General features: G+C 48.8%; 1 protein-coding gene across 11 annotated transcripts in view; it reads right to left on the bottom strand.

Moving 5' to 3' along the window:
* The window catches only part of RADIL (Rap associating with DIL domain), a 127376-nt gene that overhangs the window by 55000 nt on the left and 54083 nt on the right, over window positions 1–18293 (bottom strand). For 9 of the 11 annotated variants that reach the window (XM_035717595.2, XM_035717587.2, XM_035717591.2 and 6 more), the window contains one exon: window positions 9594–10192. In XM_035717595.2, the coding sequence (XP_035573488.1) occupies window positions 9594–10192 (599 nt within the window). Of the gene's footprint in view, window positions 1–9593; window positions 10193–14336; window positions 14449–18293 lie in introns of those variants that run through there. The other 2 variants (XM_035717592.2, XM_049111179.1) reach the window with 2 other exon arrangements.

Here is an 18293-nt window from a genome sequence, read left to right as displayed (position 1 = left end):
GGGGCACTTGACGGGATGAGCACTAGGTGTTATGCTATATGTTGGCAAATCGAACTCCAATAAAAAATATACAAAAAAAAAGATCTGAAATTTTAAAAATTTTAAAAAAATATTTCAACCAACACTTTCAGGTACTTTATATAGAAAGATTTTCTAGGATAAGTAATCCCACATATTGCAAGAAATAGAAGTATCTATTTTTCAACCCACTTCAATATGATTTGCATGCTCAACATTCCAGCAACACAGCCATCAGTAAGGTCTTTGTTGACTTCCATGTGCTTAATCCAATGGATCTAATGGTCTAAATTTTGTTTTATTTATAATAGCCTCTTCTTGGCCTCCATGGCACTACACTCTGTGCTATCTTGTACATCTCAGGCCTCCCCTCAGCCTAATTTGCTGACTGCTCCTGCATTACTTAGCCTCTAAAGTCAGTGATACTCTAGATTCCATATTAAATTATTTCTTCTTATCATATGTATATTCACTACCTAGATAATCTCAATTTTCACAGCTTTAAATATCACCTATTTACAGCTTAATATAAGCTTTTGTAACACATTCTTTTTTAAAGATTTTATTTTAGAGAGAGAGAGCATGTGCACAATGGGGGGACAGGCAGAGGGAAAGGGAGAGAATCCCAAGCAGACTCCCCACTAAGTGCAGAACCCAATATGGGGCTTGATCTCACAATCCTGAGATAATGACCTCAGCCAAAACCAAGAGTCAGACTCTGAATTGAGCCACCCAGGCAGCCCATAACAGACTCTCTTCTAAGCTCCAGATCCATATTACCTGACTTCCAATCTACCACCTCCATTGAGTATTTGAAACTTAACCTAGTTTAAAGAGAGCTTACTCTTCCCTATATAATTTGTTTCTCTCTCAGTAGTCACCATTCTAGTAAATAGCATCCCCATCCACCCAACTGTGCAGAGGTCCCTTCCTGATTTTGATCCTAAGATGGAAAGAAAAATACGAGTGTTCCTTGAGTGTCTTGATTAAAGGATATGATTGAATGAATTTGAGCAGCTGCCTTTGGGACTGGGGAATGTGGCACTCAACACCTTCCTCTTTCTTATACTCAACATCTAGTTCATTTATGAATATTGTTGATTCTTTCTCCAGAATACATTTGGGATTCATACACTTCTCCCTACCTATTTCCTCATAACTCTACTCAAGGTTACCATCAACTCTCATCTAGACTCCCATAGTAACCTAATTAATCTCCTATTACTGACCTTTTTGAGAATTTTCTACTAGGAGCCAGAGTGGTCTTTTAATCCCTTCAGTAGCCTCCCATTATACTTAGTCTAAAATACCTAACAACCCAGCTTGTCTTCCCCCTAACCATCTCTCCAGCCTCACTGCCCACAGCTTTCCTCCACACTCTAGCCACAATGGCCTTCTTCCAATGCATTGCATTTGCTTCACTGTCTCTCACCCCTGAGTCTGTACACAGTGCTCTTCCCTCTGCCCAGAAGGCCCTTCCCACCCCACCAAGTGTCTACTATTCTTCACCTGCTTAATATGTTGTCATCCTTGAGATTGGTTTAAATTTTATCTCCTCAGAATTCTCTTAACATTCATGCTAAATTAGCACATGTGCTTTTCTTCCATAGCGTTATCACAATTTGTTTTTTTTTTAAGATTTATTTTAATAATAAATTTATTTTTTATTGGTGTTCAATTTGCCAACATACAGAACAACACCCAGTGCTCATCCCGTCAAGTGCCCCCCCCTCAGTGCCCGCCACCCAGTCACCCCCACCCCCCGCCCTCCTCCCCTTCCACCATCCCTAGTTAATTTCCCAGAGTTAGGAGTCTTCCATGTTCTGTCTCCCTTTCTGATATCTCCTACCCATTTCTTCTCCCTTCCCCTCTATTCCCTTTCACTATTATTTATATTCCCCAAATGAATGAGACCATATAATGTTTGTCCTTCTCCGATTGACTTATTTCACTCAGCTTAATACCCTCCAGTTCCATCCACGTAGAAGCAGATGGTGGGTATTTGTCATTTCTAATGGCTGAGTAATATTCCATCATTATCACAATTTGTAATTATGTTTTCCCTGTGATTGTTTCTTTGCCTTTACTTCCCACTAGACTCTTAGCTCCATGAGAACATGATTTGCTTTGTCAACTGCTCTCTCTCTCTCGTCTCTCTCTCTCTATACACACACACACACACACACACACACCTAGTCAAGCACCTAACAGAGTAGCACTCAACAAATATTTGCTGATAAATTACTGAATGAACACAGAAAAATTCTTTCTCCTTCGAATCCCTGGTAATCAATAACCAGAAGACTTATTACTTGAATTTTGATTAGACAGAGGTCACTTTCAAATCTACATATTGTTACTTTTGGGAAATTATTTCATGACTTGGTTTACAGCTACTCGTACCAGTTGGCTACAGGGAGCTTCTATGGCTGCATGACTCTAGTACCCCACTACATTATAGGACCTTTTGATTTGAAGTGTTTCCAAAGGAGATTTTTGTGGGTCAGGGGCTCATACTCAGTGCCTAACGATGTGGAAGGGCCTCACAAGAAAGCACGCCATTGTCATGGCTGTCTTTCTGGAGAAGCTGCTGTCCAGCAGTGCTTACTAGGGAAAAAACTAGATATATCTACAAGACAAAAATTCCATTCCTTGGATAATACACTAAGAGAACTCTACACAGAACCTCTAGAGGGTGGGGTGTTTGCCATTGTTTGTAGTAGGATGAAGCTGGATGAAACCTCAGAGCCCATGACTTGGGGAAAGGATAATGTGGTATATGTATATTAATGAAAACTATGACTCAATCAAAAGCAATGAACTGAAATTTATAGCACCACAGTAGATCTTAATCTTATTACAGTGTCCTTAATTGAACAGAAAGTTTAAATTTTTACACAGTCAAATCCATCTACCTTTTCCCCTTATGGTTTGTGCCTTTTAAGTCATCTTATGAAATCTTTCTTTCTTTTAGCTGATGCCAATTATCCCAACACCATTTACAAAATCCTTTCCCTACTCTCTGTGATTCAACCCTACATCACACCAAATTCCCATTGAGTCAGTCCACACAAATCTGCCTCTCCCATCTCTACTGTGTTCTCTCCATCTGCTTGGATGTTTCTGCCCCGAAACCCACATGCCTTGAATTACCACAGTTTTAAAACATGTCTCAGAGCTAAGGAGGTCAATCTCCCCTATCCCTGTTCATCTTGTTCAAACCTATCTTGGGCATCCTTTCATAAATATGGACTCAGTCTGTGCAACAACAGCACAGCAAAGAAGGCGGACTTGGGCCTCATTTACTGCTTTCGCTCTGTACACATCTGAACATGTGTTCAAGACCTCTAGGAATATTTCTGCCACTTCAACCATCAAAAGGAAAAAAAAAGAGTTGACTAGCATTCTCTGTTTATGTGAATATATTATCTAAAACCAATAAGAGATACTATCCTACATGATTAAATATATCCTCCAAAATCTTTCCCCAAAATTATGTCACTTTTGGGAACCAACAACTATTAACATGCTTTAAATGTTAATAAAACATAGTTGTTAATATGTTAATACTGCTTGGAAATGCTTCACATGGTTAACTGGACCAAGTGAGATCTCTCTTCCCATTTAACCAAATTCCAAATTTTGCTTTTATGTCTACCTGTTTCCAGACAACTTTAAAGAGGTTGATTCATTTTGTTGCAATTTTGTATGACAGAGAAGGCATCAAGGACTAGGAGAATTTGTTGTACTAGTTAGAGAGCAAATGCTGGCTAATGGATTTTTTTTAAAAATATACTTCTTTCAGAATTTAAAAATCAATTTCAATAAAACTATAAAGAGGTTTTAGAAAATGAGTTAAGTGCTATTTCGTTTATACAATCAGTAGCTAGTCATGACAACCAATAAACATCCACTGTCACATTGTGAGCATCCCAACTGGGGGCCAAATGTAAAGAAAGATAAACTGCAGATCTAATGGCTAACAGATGTCTGGTATTCCTGCTCAACCCCTCCACCTGACACCTAATCCCTTCTGGCTCCAACTCCCCAGGAGAGCCTGCATCCCCGCAGGTACACACTTCCCTCCCTGCAATGTCCATACCTTAGCCAATTCCTCTTATATTTTACATCTTGTAGACATTTTACACCAGTTGTGACCTCCCCCTGTGTGTTCTGTGTTAAGCTTTGGAGGCTCCTTATATAATATGGCTGGAATCCCTGGGGAGGTGGGGGTGCTGCTGGCCAGGCCCCGGGGTAGGCACCACCCAGCCTAGGGGAGCAGGCAGTTAAGCCTCTTCCAATGCTGCACTTCAATGTGGAACTGAAGGCTGTGAACTTTTAAAAAAAATCTACACAGTGAATTAAAGGATGAGATGGGCTGCGAGCAAATAACCATTTAACTTTATGTTCTCTTTGAATTAAAAATCCTCAAAAATGGGGATCCCTGGGTGGCACAGCGGTTTAGCGCCTGCCTTTGGCCCAGGGCGCGATCCTGGAGTCCCGGGATCGAATCCCACATCGGGCTTCCTGCGCATGGAGCCTGCTTCTCCCTCTGCCTATGTCTCTGCCTCTCTCTCTCTCTCTCTGTGACTAGCATAAATAAATAAAAATTTAAAAAAAAAGAGTTGACCAATATTCATTCACATATATATGGAATATATATAAAAAAAATCCTCAAAAATGTCTTTTAAGCTCAATTACTTTAGACTGATGAGAAAAGTTAGCAGTTGTCTTGCTTTTCACCAAATCACATACGATAAATGCTGCCCACAATGATTTTTATCCCTGCGAATATGCTTAAAGGAATCTCACACAAGACTTACAAGGCAGTTACTTCTTTTTTTTTTTTTTTTAAGATTTTATTTATTTATTCATGAGAGATACACGGAGAGAGAGGCAGAGACACAGGCAGAGGGAAGAAGCAGGCTCCCTGTGGGACTCAATCCTGGGACTCCGGGATTATATCCTGAGCCAGAGGCAGATGCCCAACCACTGAGCCACCCCGGCGTCCCTGCGAAATTCTTCAAGTTCACATGTGGGAGACTGAAAAAAAAATCTAAGAAGCCCCAGGGCGAGCTCAGGTTTAAGATAGACACTCACAGGGCAGCCCGGGTGGCTCAGTGGTCCAGCGCCTGCCTTCAGCCCAGGGCCTGATCCTGGAGACCCAGGTTCGAGTCCCACATCAGGCTCCCTGCATAGAGCCTGCTTCTCCCTCTGCCTATGTCTCCGCCTCTCTCTCCGTGTTTTTTTTTTTTTTTTATTGGTGTTCAATTTACTAACATACAGAATAACCCCCAGTGCCCGTCACCCATTCACTCCCACCCCCCGCCCTCCTCCCCTTCCAACACCCCTAGTTCGTTTCCCAGAGTTAGCAGTCTTTACAAGGCAGTTACTTCTAAACAAAAGAAGAAGAAAATCGAAATCGCCTCCTTCATCCTGAGAGAAGTTCTTAATGATCAGATTCATAGCAGAAGAGAAATATCAAAAGCACAGAGAGGTTAGGGGATGTGTGAGGACAGAATTCATGGTGCACAGTCAGTAGGTAGAGACACCAGAGGGCTCCCATGCAGCCTCAACATCCCTGTCTGTCATGGGGGTCCAGGCTCCATCTGCACATCCATAGATGGAGAAGTGGGAGGAACCACACACCCAAAGTCAGGCGCACTCAGAGATGACATAATCTGCCCCCACCAGCCACTCTGGGCCTGAAGGAGAGGAGAAGCTGGTGGGTTGCACTGTCAGGTGCCCAAGTGGCAAATTCCTTGTCACTCAAACCCTGGCACTCGCGGACTGCTGTCAGCACACCACCCTCTCTCCTCCCTGTCCCCATCCCCTGGCAAAGAAAATGGATTCCAACCCTGGAGTTTTAGATGCACACATGATGTGGGACTTCAAGAGGAGCTTGCTCTCCTTACATGCATCAAGAGGCATTTAATGAGCATCTACTGTATGACCCACACTGTACAGGCATTCAAAGGGTGGTTAGTCCCAAGGCCAATGGCTGAGGCAGAGATGCCTTGCAATGGCATAGCCTGCACACCTTGAGTCACAGAAGCTTTGACACACTCTAACCTTGCTTGATTTCCAGGGGACACCCAAAGCAAAGGAGGGGACCCTGCCTGCAGGGAATGGAACAATGACAAGTCTCTGAGGGCAATGTACACCACACAAAAAGGCACCCAGGAGCAGAGAAAGCAGCTCTGCATGTCACCCTCAAAACACTGGACTTTCAAGGCACCCAAGTACCTCAGTGAGCCAAAAGACAGAGGGTGTAGCCTGAGGATCATAAAGGTACATGGCCACTGGCCAACCAACTAAGCTCAGGCTGCTAGGTCCAAATTGTGGTTCCCAAGCAAGGGCAAGTTTGTCCCCAGGGACAGCCACCAATGCCTGGAGACATTTTGGTTGCTGCAGCCAGTAGAGGTGTTGCTAGCATCTCGTGGGCAGAGGCCTGGAACTACTAACTACCCTCTAATCTGCAGGTTGGCCCTCACAGCATACCATCGGCCTAAAATGTCAGTGAGGCCAAGCTTGAAAAATCTAGGCTAAATATTCTGCCACCCCAAGACACAAAAGAACCTTCTCTCGCCTTCCCAAGCCACTGATAAAGGCCACATGGCCCAGCTGTCACTCCTCCCCAAAGTGCAGGGAACCTGATTACCATCTGTATGTCAGTGACAGGACCCAGAGCCCTGTCTATGCTCCTGATGCTAAACACCAGCCTTCTGGGGATATGCAAGTAGGAGAGGCCTTGCCGCCCCACCTACACCAGCAGTCTCTCTCCCAGAGCGGATGCACAATATTTTGATACTCTGGAAATCAGGGGGAAGCTGGCAGCTGTGAAAAGACAGTGTTTATGAAAACAAAACCCAAAGTGCCTGAGTGCATTACTATGGGTGCATAATAATGGTCCAAATGGTTAAGGAAAGCCCCAAGGATTCTTGCTCCAATGCCTCTGGGAAGCATCTGGCACATCCTCTTTCAGGCTTTGATTCTGAGGGGACCCCAACGAGTCAGTAGGAGAAGAGCCTGGGGTGAGTTCCCGGCACCCACTCCCAGCTGCTCCTCAACTCCAAAGAGCAGCCAGGATGCATGCCTTGGGCATTGGCTATAGCTCATTCTGAAACCAGTACCAGTGAGCCCAGACTCACTAATGACTGGGGTGAGTCCTTCACTGTGACAACGGGGAGTGGATTGGTGAAAACCATGATGGCAGTGCTCAGTAACCTGAAGCCTGAGAAGGCCGGTGTGAAGTCACACACAGATGCACGTGCATGCACACACCACATATAACGCACACATGTGCACATATGTACGTGCATACACGTGCACATAGGCACGTACGTGTACATGCACACGCAGGCAGTCCCTTCCCCTTTCCACCACTTTTCCCAGATGAGGTAGACTACTGGCTCACTGGAAGAGTAGGGTCAACCTCTTCTGCTCTTTAGGGGAAAGAAGAACAGAGAAGCCGTGGAGCACTGTCCCACAGTGGAATTCACCACCATCCTAAACACGAAAACGCCCCATCTCTGTAGGCACTGCTTTCACCTGTGCAAATGCCACCACACAGCCTCATGCCCACACACAGGCCAGCTAGGCCCCACTCTCTAGAAGACAAGCAGGCCCTGGGGGTGCGATGGGCAGCATATAAAGCAGGAGACACGGGGCAAAGTCTTCCCGAGCAGCCAGACCAACAAGCTTGAGATTCTTATTATCAAACCTGGCACAGAATCCTCAACAGACATGTAACACCCCCTTCAGCTCTCTGGGGTCAGTTCGGACAAGCCACAGCCTCAGCAGGCCTCACCGCGCTGTCTTTACTGTCACAGGCAAGGGGGAGAGCATGGTCAGGAGGCCCTGGGGTGCCCAGACCACACCCCAAGAGAAGGCCAGCAGCAAAGGCTGACTCCCTGGGGTCTAGGAGGCCTGCTTCAGGCAGGTAACACAACCCGCTTCCAGCCCGAAGAAGTGTGTCAGTGAGACTGGTCCTGTTCAATAGACTCTTTATTTGAAAGGTTTTGCAAAACCAACACCAAGTTGAATAGGCCATGGGCAATGGGGCCTTCTCTTGCCTCAACTCACGTAAAGGGAAGGCCATCTGCAAGGGGCTGGTGAACAAGAGACAAGATCCCATGTCGGGAGATGGCATCTGGCCCCCGGTTCCCCACCAGCCATCATCTGTACAACACACAGCAATCTTTCCAAGGCCCTGGCTGAGTAAGGACAATGACCATGAGCTGAACACCAGTGAGGCCCCTCAGCAGGTCTGCCTGGCCTCGTGGGAGGCAAGACAGGGCCAGACGAAAAACCAAAGCCTAGGCCCGCAGGGTGGGGGTGTTTGGGGTGCTGGTCCAGAGAGGCTTGGAAACAATACCAACTCCACCTGGGCCTGCTTTTAATCATCATTGCATGCCAGTAACTCCCAATGTCATCAGGGATTAACTCCCCCCGTCAGAAGGAACCCCAACTCTGTCCTCCACACACTTCTGCCTAGGAGCACACAGAACAAGCTGCTTACTACATACAGGAAACAATAATGATACGGAATTTCAACTCCTTGGCATCTGCCAAGCACCATGCTAAGTGCTTTTCTATGTCACTAACATGAGGCTGAAGTCATGCCCCCATTCTCCAGATCAGGAAACTGAGGCCACAAGAGGTGAGCTACTTTGCCTAAAGTAACAGAGGGTCACTACTGCTAAATGCCAGTAGTAAGACTGTGAGACTCAAAGGTCCCATCAGGCCTGAGTGACCCCAGCCCCTGGGAGACCCACTGACCCACCACCCTGCTCCTTTTCACACACTGACAGTACAAAGCAGGCCCCAAAGCAGAAGCAGAGCTCATGAAAATGAACATTTACAACACCTCAGAGACACACTCAACAGGTCAGGAATGCTCAAGGCCCCTTTTGACCCTGGGGCATCATGAAATCAAATGATAACTCAGGACAAGTCCCTTTTTTTGCATTAAGCCACCATTTCTCCAGGAAATTAAGAAAAAGTCAAATATGATTTGACATACGTTTAAGAGTTGTTCAGCATTTGAAGAAAATTATGATTTATGGCATTTACCTATTAAGGTCATCAACTTCCTGCCAACTGAACAATAGACAGACGCAGAGCAGGGCCCCATAGGTTGCCAAGTGCCCCAGGCACCCACAAACTCATGCACACTCGGTGCACCCTGTCACCTCTGAAGACTCGACTTCCTCCCCTGTCCTTTCATTGCACTGTCCCTAAGACTCACCCAGTACTGCAGGTACTACCGGACTTCCCGTAATACATGTGCCACCTCCACTGGCACAGCATGTATGGTGTGCGCTTGGCACTAAAGCACATGACTGCAAGATGGCAGCAGGAGCCGCTAAAGCACCAGCATGTGTCCCGCAGCATAGATGAACTGCAGTCTCCACGGCAGCTTCAATTAAAGCAGTGAATTTAAGAAGTCCTCAAACGCCATCACGGAGCAAACACACCTTACTGAGCTTTCCCCCAAAGAGATCCCTAAGCCTCTGCCTTTAGGTTCTCCCCCCACCAGCCCCTGCTTTCCCTGAGTCTTCTCCCGTCCTCACCTGCAGTCAGAGTGTCCACATCCTTGGCTGCCAGCTCTTCCACGTCTGACCTCTTTCTTAGCTCAAACCTCCGGGACAAGCCTTCTCGGGGTTTCCACAATTCCTGGATCAAGAGGGGCTTCTCGTTATCCCCAAAGACCCGAAAGCATTCAGCCTGCCACTGCTGCCCAGGGTCACCAGCCTGGCCCACCACGTCACACAGCACATACTGGCTGGCGCACTCTGGGCTCAAGGCATAGCGCTCCAGGGCCTCCTTCACCAGCTCCTGGGCGCTGGACATGCCGGTGGCCAGGACGCTCTTGTAGTGGGTACCCGTGCAGACACTGTCCCCGAACACCTTCAGGACCCCAGGGGCCGAGAGCTGGGTGGAGAGTTCTGCAGGGTCATCGCTGGCGCCCAGGCTGGAGAAAGTGGTGTCCAGGTCTCGGTACTTGTAGCTCAGCGTCCGGGACAGCACGCTGGATAACAGCTGGCTCTGCCGCTTCAGCTTGCTCTTGGTGGGTGGAGACATGATGAAGTGGGTCCCATAAAACATGGTGGGCCAGTCGTCATGGACAAGGACTGAGGGCTCTGGCCAATGACAGGGCAAAGGCTGTGTCCTGGGAGAAAAAAATAAGGGTTAGCACTGACCATCATGAGTGGCAAGAGCAATCAAGGCTCAAGTGAATTTTGATAACTCAATAAGCCACCCAGGGTCTGGTTTCACAACAGAGCCAGCAGGCATGCTACATCCGGCCAAGTGCCACGAGCACCTGAGTCAGAAAACAGTTGAAGCCAGCAGGAACCACAGGGGACAGAGCCGGTTCCAATGGCCTCAAGCACCCTTCAAGGAAAGCCATTACCGGGAAGTACAATGAGGTCACCAAAAGGTAAGACAGGCTCTGCCATAGGGTTCTGACTTCTGCGGAGAGCCGGGCACATACGCCCTTGCGGCAGGCAGCCAAGAAACAGTGGCAGCGGGCATGTGGATGAGCATACTTGCCTAGCAGAATCGTGCAGGGCTGGCCCCGTCCCGTAGGAGGCAGCCCACAGAGGGCAGCAAGCCCAATCCCCTTAAGCTCAGCCTCTCCTGCACCACAGCTTCTAATACGGGGAATGAATCCCAAGCACAAATGGATCCAGGCAAACAGGCAAAGTCACAGACACGTTAACAGAGTACTGAGTAACCAGACATTCTGCACATAGATCCCCAATACATGGCTCCTCGATGACTGGCCGTGGCCTGGAAGAGCTGCTTCCTCAGGATAGCAGCACTACAAGGTCCACACGAGTACAATGGACACAAAAGGGCTCTTCCAGAACCAGGGGAGGCATGAGTGGAATGTATGCATTCCACCCACCACATCCAGCCTGGTATTCAGGCCCTGTCCCAGCCAGAGATGCGATCTTGCTGGGGAAATTAGAAACAGCTCAGGGACGCTTTGGTGTGTCATAAAATCATAATTCTGATGCACCTGGAGCTCGAAGGACCTAGAATTCTAAGTTTACCAGGTGCCCCCTGCTCCCTGCCCAAGCGCTGTGGGAGCAAGAAGGCAGTCTCTGCTTCATGAACAGAGACTTTGCAACAGGCAGAGGACACTGCAAAACTGTACCCACCTCCTGACTACTGCATCCCGCTTCTCTGCTCACGTGCTCACCAAACCCAAAAGCAGACCAACCAAGAAATGTCTACTCTCTCAAGGCTCTGGAGACAGTGGCGCAGGTCCCAGTGAGGACAGCAGTGGGCACTGGCCTCTGTGACTGGGAGAAAAACGGCACTCAGCTGAAGTCAGGGTCCTGTCCTGACCCACTCCTGGCTCCACGGGCACTGGAGAAGGCTTTCTGGAAGTGAAGCTGTGTGCGTGGCGTAGGAGAACGTCACTGAGAAGCCCCCCAAACAAAAGGGCCCACACAGACCCCAAGGGAACCCACAGTGGACCTGTGTTTGGGCCTCTTGCTAGCTTCACAGAGGCTTCTGTCACATTTTGTAAGTCTCTCACTCCACCCAGGGCTTTCGTTGAGGAAGCCTGGAAGCAGACCTGCCATTCAACTCCTCTAGACCAGCCTGGGTCTGTCAGCCACCATACATCCTCAGAGAAGCCCCAAATCTTCAAAATGGTTCTGACAGCTTCTTGCACCAAACAGCAGGTTCCAAATACTAATGTTTGCCCTTTGGGGGTGGGTGGAGGACATTCGTGTTCTATAGCCTGTTATTTATGCTTCCCCCCCCCTCCCCCGCAAAGCTCTTTATTATACACCAGCTTCCTGAAGCCTAGAACTCTCTTAAAGCAGTCAGTGTCCTAAACAGAACAAGCATTTGGGGTTCTCTCCAGTCTCCATGAATCAGGGCTTCAATTCTCTCCCTCTGAGAAATGTGTGACCCATCTCCTTGTGAAATTCTTTTCTTTTTTAAGTATTTTTTAAAAGATTTTATTTATTTATTCATGAGAGACACACACACACAGAGAAAGAGAGAGAGAGAGACAGAGACACAGGCAGAGGGAGAAGCAGGCTCCATTGAGGGAGCCCAATGTGGGACTTGATCCCGGGACTCCATGATCATGCCCTGGGCCAAAGGCAGTGCTAAACCACTGAGCCCTCCTTGTGAAATTCTAACTCTGGCCTCCCTGCATGGGCCCACCAAACACAGCTGAAGCTTTTTGGATAGTACCTGCATACCAAATTTGCACGCCACACCAGCAGCCCATTCCGATGTGAGCCTTCTGAGAGTTATACAACCCTGCATCTCAGGACACCTCAGCTCAGAAGCCTCTAGGGCCTTCGCAAAGTACCTGAACCTTCCATAGACGCCCTGCTTACCTGGCCCCCTCCTCCTCCAAGCATTGGCCCCAGGGTCTTGACCCAAACCCAAAGTGGCCCAGAGGCTTGGAAGCTGCTGCCTTTCGAAATGTCTGAATGTGAACTTAAATTTGATGTCCTAAACTGCAAGGAAGGCACCCAGGTACAGCATAGAAGGGGAATGCTATTCTGTGCCTGGCACAAGGTCCAAGTTCTGTAAGGTCTGAAGCATATACAACTCTGCTTTAATAAACAAGAAACAGAAGCTTACACAGCTGCTAGGTTCCCTCCCAGGGACTCAGAAACGAGCTCCCCTCCCTTCTCTTCAGCAGGATTCCAAGGCAAAGTTAGCAAAATCACATCAAGAGGAGAGAAAATGTAGGACAGACTGTGATCTATCTGTTCTCTTCAGAAGCTCCTTCTTAAGCCCCAGAAGTCCCAGCAAATACAAATCCTGGTCTATCTGGCCAAGGAGCCTTTTTCTCCTCATGGTCATTCTCTCTGTGGCCACTTTCAGAGAGCAGCCACCAATGGTGGCCACGTGTTCCCTCGCCAGCATCCTTCACAATTGCAGAATGCAGAGGACGACCTAGTTGTCCCCCTGTGCCAGATGGTCCCTAGCAAGGGCCAGAGCGCAGGTACACCCTACAGAGTGGGGTGTGCCCTGGGTAACTCAATCTGGGTTTTGGAGGCATGACCTGTCTTTCTCTTTGCTGCCCACTCCTCTTTCACACAAATATTTGGGGAAACAGGACCAACCGTGTAGGACACTTGCTATTGCACCTCTCAGGCAATGTTTTTCTCTTGTTCTCCAGGAAGAATCTAATTTCTGATGAAAACAAGCTCAAGTCACCCCAGTGAGTGCAATGAGTGAGGTCAGTGCCGGGCTGACGAAATGGGTGGAGACACATGGCCAGCCCAACACCACAATGTGGAACTCATTAGAATTTCCACCAGGACGGGGAAGGAAGAGGGTAGACTCTCAGGCTCTGCTTTATCCGCACCATCCATAAATCCTGTTTTGAGAGCTCTAGCCAGAGCAATGCTTTTAAATACAAAAATAATTTAATCAGATGTAATTCTGACATGCTACCCTCTTGAGAGGGGCCTTTTTCCACCGATTGGATTAAGGACTGGCTCCTCTCTGGAATGCACAAGAGGTGCTAACTGGAGACACCTGTAATCACCCTCAACTTGCAAATTCTTTTGGGCAATTCAGATTAACTAAACACTTAACAGGGAGTGTGTGAGTGTGCGTGTGCGCGCGCGTGGGGGGGGGTGGGGGGGTGTTGCTGAGCAGGCGGGTCTGCAGCCTCCCACCATCAACCGGCTCCCTGGTGGGAAAGAAGCCAGTTTCTTCCTCGGAGGCCCCCAGGAGCTCCAGCTCAGCATCTGTTTTCTTAGATGCAGTTATTTGTCGAGGGGCTGGAGGTGGTACAGAAATAGCTGGGAGACAATGCTTTCAGCTGGCACACGAGTGGGGGAACGCGCCGCCGTGTGAGCAGGAAAACCAGCACCGGCTGTGGGCGGGTGGAGGGGGGATGTCACGCCGACCCTGGAACGAGGGCGCGGCCCCGGGTGCCCTGCTCCCCCGCGGCGCCCGCGCTGCCCGACGCCCTCGTAGGGACCACCAGGGAGACTGAGGCCCTGGGGTGCCCTGCAGTGGTGGGGCCGGACTCCCGAGTCCCATGGCACCGCTGCCGCAGCCGGACCCTGGAACCTGCAGGGCCGGCCGCCCTCACCCGCGCTCGCCCCCCTTCGGGTCCCGCCCCCTCCCCACCCCCGGAGCCGCGCCCGGGCCGGGACACCGCCGGTCTCCATGGCAACCGGACAAGCCTGGCCGGCCCGGCCCGGGAGATGCCCCGTGAGGGCCGCGTTGCCCCAGCGCGCGCCCCGCGGCCTCCCCGCCGGCCGGCTCTGCGCCCCGGGACCCCGGCTGCCGCTCCTCGCGCACCCTGCACTCACCTCCGGCACAGCCCGCCGCCACCGCGTTCCCGCGCCGCTCCCACACTGCCGTTAACCCGCGCGCCCTCGCGCCCTCGCCCCGCGCCCCGCGCGTGGCGCGGCGCCTCCTGCCGGCGGCCCAAGGGACGGGGCGGGGCCTGTGAGGGGGCGGGGCCTCCTGCCCGCCGCCCAACGGACGGGGCGGGGCCTGTGAGGGGCGGGGCCTCCTGCCGGCCGCCCAACGGACGGGGCGGGGCCTCATGGGGCGGGGCCTCCCTCTGCCGGCCACCCAATGGATGAGGACAAGTCCCCGGGGGGGTGGGGCCTTGGTGGGGGCGGAGCTGGTGAGGAGTTGGGCTGAGCGCCAGCGCCACCTGCCGGCCAATTAATGGATATGGGCGTGGCCTCGAATATAAGGGCGGGAGGAGGCCTCCCGGGGAGGGCGGGGCTAACTGAGGAGAAAGGGACCAAGCAGCCCACCCTTGCCTGCAGCTCAAGGGGTGGTGCCTCTGCAGGAGGAGCGGGGTTGGTTTCTCCCGAGGCCTCTTCCTTGGCCTTCTCCTCCGTGTCCTCCTATGGGCATCCTTCTGTGTGTGTCTGTGTCCTAATCTTCTGTTACAAGGACGCCAGTCCTAGTGGATTAGGGCCCACCCCAATGACCTCATTTTATGACTTAATCACCTCTTAAAGGCCCCACCTGCAAATATAGTCTTGCTCTGAGGCGTTAGGGGTCAGAGCTTCAACCTATGAATTTTAAGGGGACACAGTTCAACCCTAACACTCATCTTCGTCACCTGGCCAATCCCCACTCTTCCTTTAGGACTCAGATCAGGTGTTATTTATGTGGTAGCCAACCTCCCAGGAGATCCCCAATGATTCACACCCTCTGGTTTTCACACCACTGTGTGGTTCCTTCTTGTGCTGGATAGGGCTGATCTGTATAATCACTAAGATCTCACCAAAATGACAGTTTGACTTCTGGAGTTAAATTATAAAGGATGTGGCTTCCTTGCTCTCTCTGGGATCACTCACTCTAGGAAAAGCAGCCTGTCATATTGGGAGAACACTCCAGAAGCCCTAGAGAGATCCACATGGTGCAAAACCAACAGCCAGCACCAACCTGCCATCCACATGCATGCACCATCTTGAATGTGAGTCCTCCAGCCTCAGCAGCCTTCAGTTGAATGCTGCCCTGCCCAGCATGCTAATTGCATCTCATGAAGGACCCTGAGCCAGAACCATCCAGCAAAGCTGCTCCCCAATTCCCAATCCTCAGGAACTGCGGGATGATATATGTTTCTTATTGATTTCACCCACTGAGTTTGGGGAAGTTTGTTATGCAGCAAAAGATAGCTAACACACCTTATCCAGGAAGGGCTCCCTGCCCCCCCACACTTGAATCTACACCCCTCCTCTGCACTCCCACTGGTTCACATTATATCAAACTATGTTCCTTAAATGCAAATGAGATGTTACTCCTCAGCCTATGCTCCTCCATGACTCCCCTTTGCACTTAGAATAAGCAGACCTCAAACCCTACCCCAACTGTCCCTGCTGCCCATGCCAACGCTCCCTGCATCACAGCACTCTAGCCATACTGAACTTCTGTTCTCAAATGCACTGTTCGTTCCCACCTCTGAAATCTTTCCCCTTGCTGCCTCCTCTTCTTCAAATACTCCTCCTCTTGTATCTGCATGCTGGCACCTTCCCCTCATTAAAAGTCAGCTCCACTACTCTCTCTGGACTCATTCTCTTGATGGCCTCCATCTCATTACTTGCTTTATTTAATGCATAGGCATTTATCACTATTTAAATGTATTTGCTGTGGGGCACCTGGGTGGCTCAGTGGCATCTGGCTTTGGCTCAGGTCCTGATCCCAGCGTCCTGGGATCTAGTCCCGCATTGGGCTCCCTGCAGGGAGCCTACTTCTCCCTCTGCCTGTGTCTCTGCCTCTCTCTCTCTGTCTCTCTCTCTCCCTGTCTCTCATGAATGAATAAATAAAATCTTTAGACATAAACATAAATAATAAATAAATAAATAAATAAATAAATAAATAAATAAATAACTGTATTTGTTGGAGTATTTAACACCCACTGAGGGTTGTGTTCTGTAAAGGCGGGTACCTCACCTGCCTTCTTTAGTGCCATGCTGGTGCCTACGAGGTACTCAATAAATACTGGCTAACTACGTAATCAAAGGAATGAATAAATTTCCACCCATCTCCTTCTCATCCCCTCAACTGGAAACTTATCAAGGGCAAGAACTGAGTTTTATTAATCTATGTATCCCTGCGCCGGGCCCAGAGGCAGGTGAACAAAAGTTTTTGAGCTGCAAGGTTGACCATCTTTGGAAATCCATGGAATAAAATGGAATGCCACGAGAGGGCAGTAGAATCCTAGGACTCAATCAAGGAAAGGCACCAAGAAGCCCAAAGAAAAAGCATCTGGTTAACACCAAAGGGCAGGTTCCCCAAGAGATGACCTGTCTAGGGGCAGAAAGACTGGGCTCTGGGGGGGACCAGAAGGGAGGAAGGACAGGTAGCAGCAGGCACGTGGACTTAGATCCCAGTCTTTCTTTCTGTCCAAACAAGTGATTTAATCCTGGGATCCCATTCTCAATGAACTCAGCACCACAACCCACAACAGCAGTGCTCTGGGTTCGGCCATTCTTTGTACACTCATCAGGCAAAATTCACTGTTACTTTCCTTGCTGTGTCATATGTTGAGCAACTTCCAGTCAACAATGTAGTATACCTCCTGGCACTGGGGATATAAGGGGTATCAGGTCTACAGAGTAATGATATTTTATTTTATTCAGTTTAAAGTTGATATGTCTATTCTGATGTAGAGGCATTTGCATCTGTAGCTTGGGTAAGATACTTAATTTGAAAACACAATTCAGGGACGCCTGGGTGGCTCAGCAGTTGAGCATCTGCCTTTGGCTCAGGTCGTGATCCCAGGGTCCTGGGATCGAGTCCCACATCAGGCTCCCTGCACGGCACCTGCTTCTCCCTCTGCCTGTGTCTCTGCCTGTGTGTCTCTCATGAATAAATAAATAAAAACTTAAAAAAAGCCACGATTCAATGTATGGAGATGGGAAATGAAGCCAGGGGTAGTAGGTGTGTTTGATTGAAACAAACAAAAGGCTCAGTTCTGTTAAAATGGATCATGTCAAATCACTTTACACTTGAGTATTTCATCTGTTGCATAGAACCTGAACCACTTACTTGATTGTCAAAGATTTTAGCTCAGGTGGGACCTAAGAAATCATCTACCCCAGTGGTTAATAAACTATTCAGGTGGGGAAGCCTCGAGGCCCAGTCTCGGAACTGGGGAACAAGTGGGATAGTATTTCAAACCAAGTAGAACTTAGGATCAATGTCATTGGCCAAAAATATGACTTTGTGATATGATCACAATATAAGATCACGAACATGAGCATATGTAGCCTCAAGAAACACAGTGTTGAATCAAATATGTTTGGCTGGTTCTGACATTTCCATTCACATTAATTTTTTTTATTTGTTTACTTGATTTGATGACTGTGAGAATTTGTTATAGAAAGTACCATTTAGTTTGTAATGTATGTATGAGAAAAATAATTAAGATTGAAAAAATACTATGCATTAACTTTTTTGAAATGAGAATTGAGAACAAGTGGCCATTTTTCAAATTGGGGAGAAACAGCTTAGTCCAGCTGGAGATCATTCTAGTGCCCAAGACACACATGAGAGCCCTTAATCTAATTCCACGTCTACGCTGAAGCCACGAGAGGCTAATGGACTTGCCCAAGAAAACAAAATTTTATTAACAGATCACTTCTTCCTTGTTAAATCACATTCAAGAAGATGTGCAATCAGGATAGGTTGGGAATACTAACAGTGATTATTTCTGGGTGATGGAGTTTGAGGCAGTTTCCAAAGATAGATAGCCCTATCAATATGTCCACATCCCACATGCTCCTCTTCCACTGTAACTC

The sequence above is a fragment of the Canis lupus genome, chromosome 6, assembly GCF_003254725.2.
Source record: "Canis lupus dingo isolate Sandy chromosome 6, ASM325472v2, whole genome shotgun sequence".
Taxonomy (NCBI): Eukaryota; Metazoa; Chordata; class Mammalia; order Carnivora; family Canidae; genus Canis; species Canis lupus.
The sequence above is the reverse complement of the archived record's forward strand: the minus strand, read 5'-3'. Positions and strand labels throughout refer to the sequence as shown.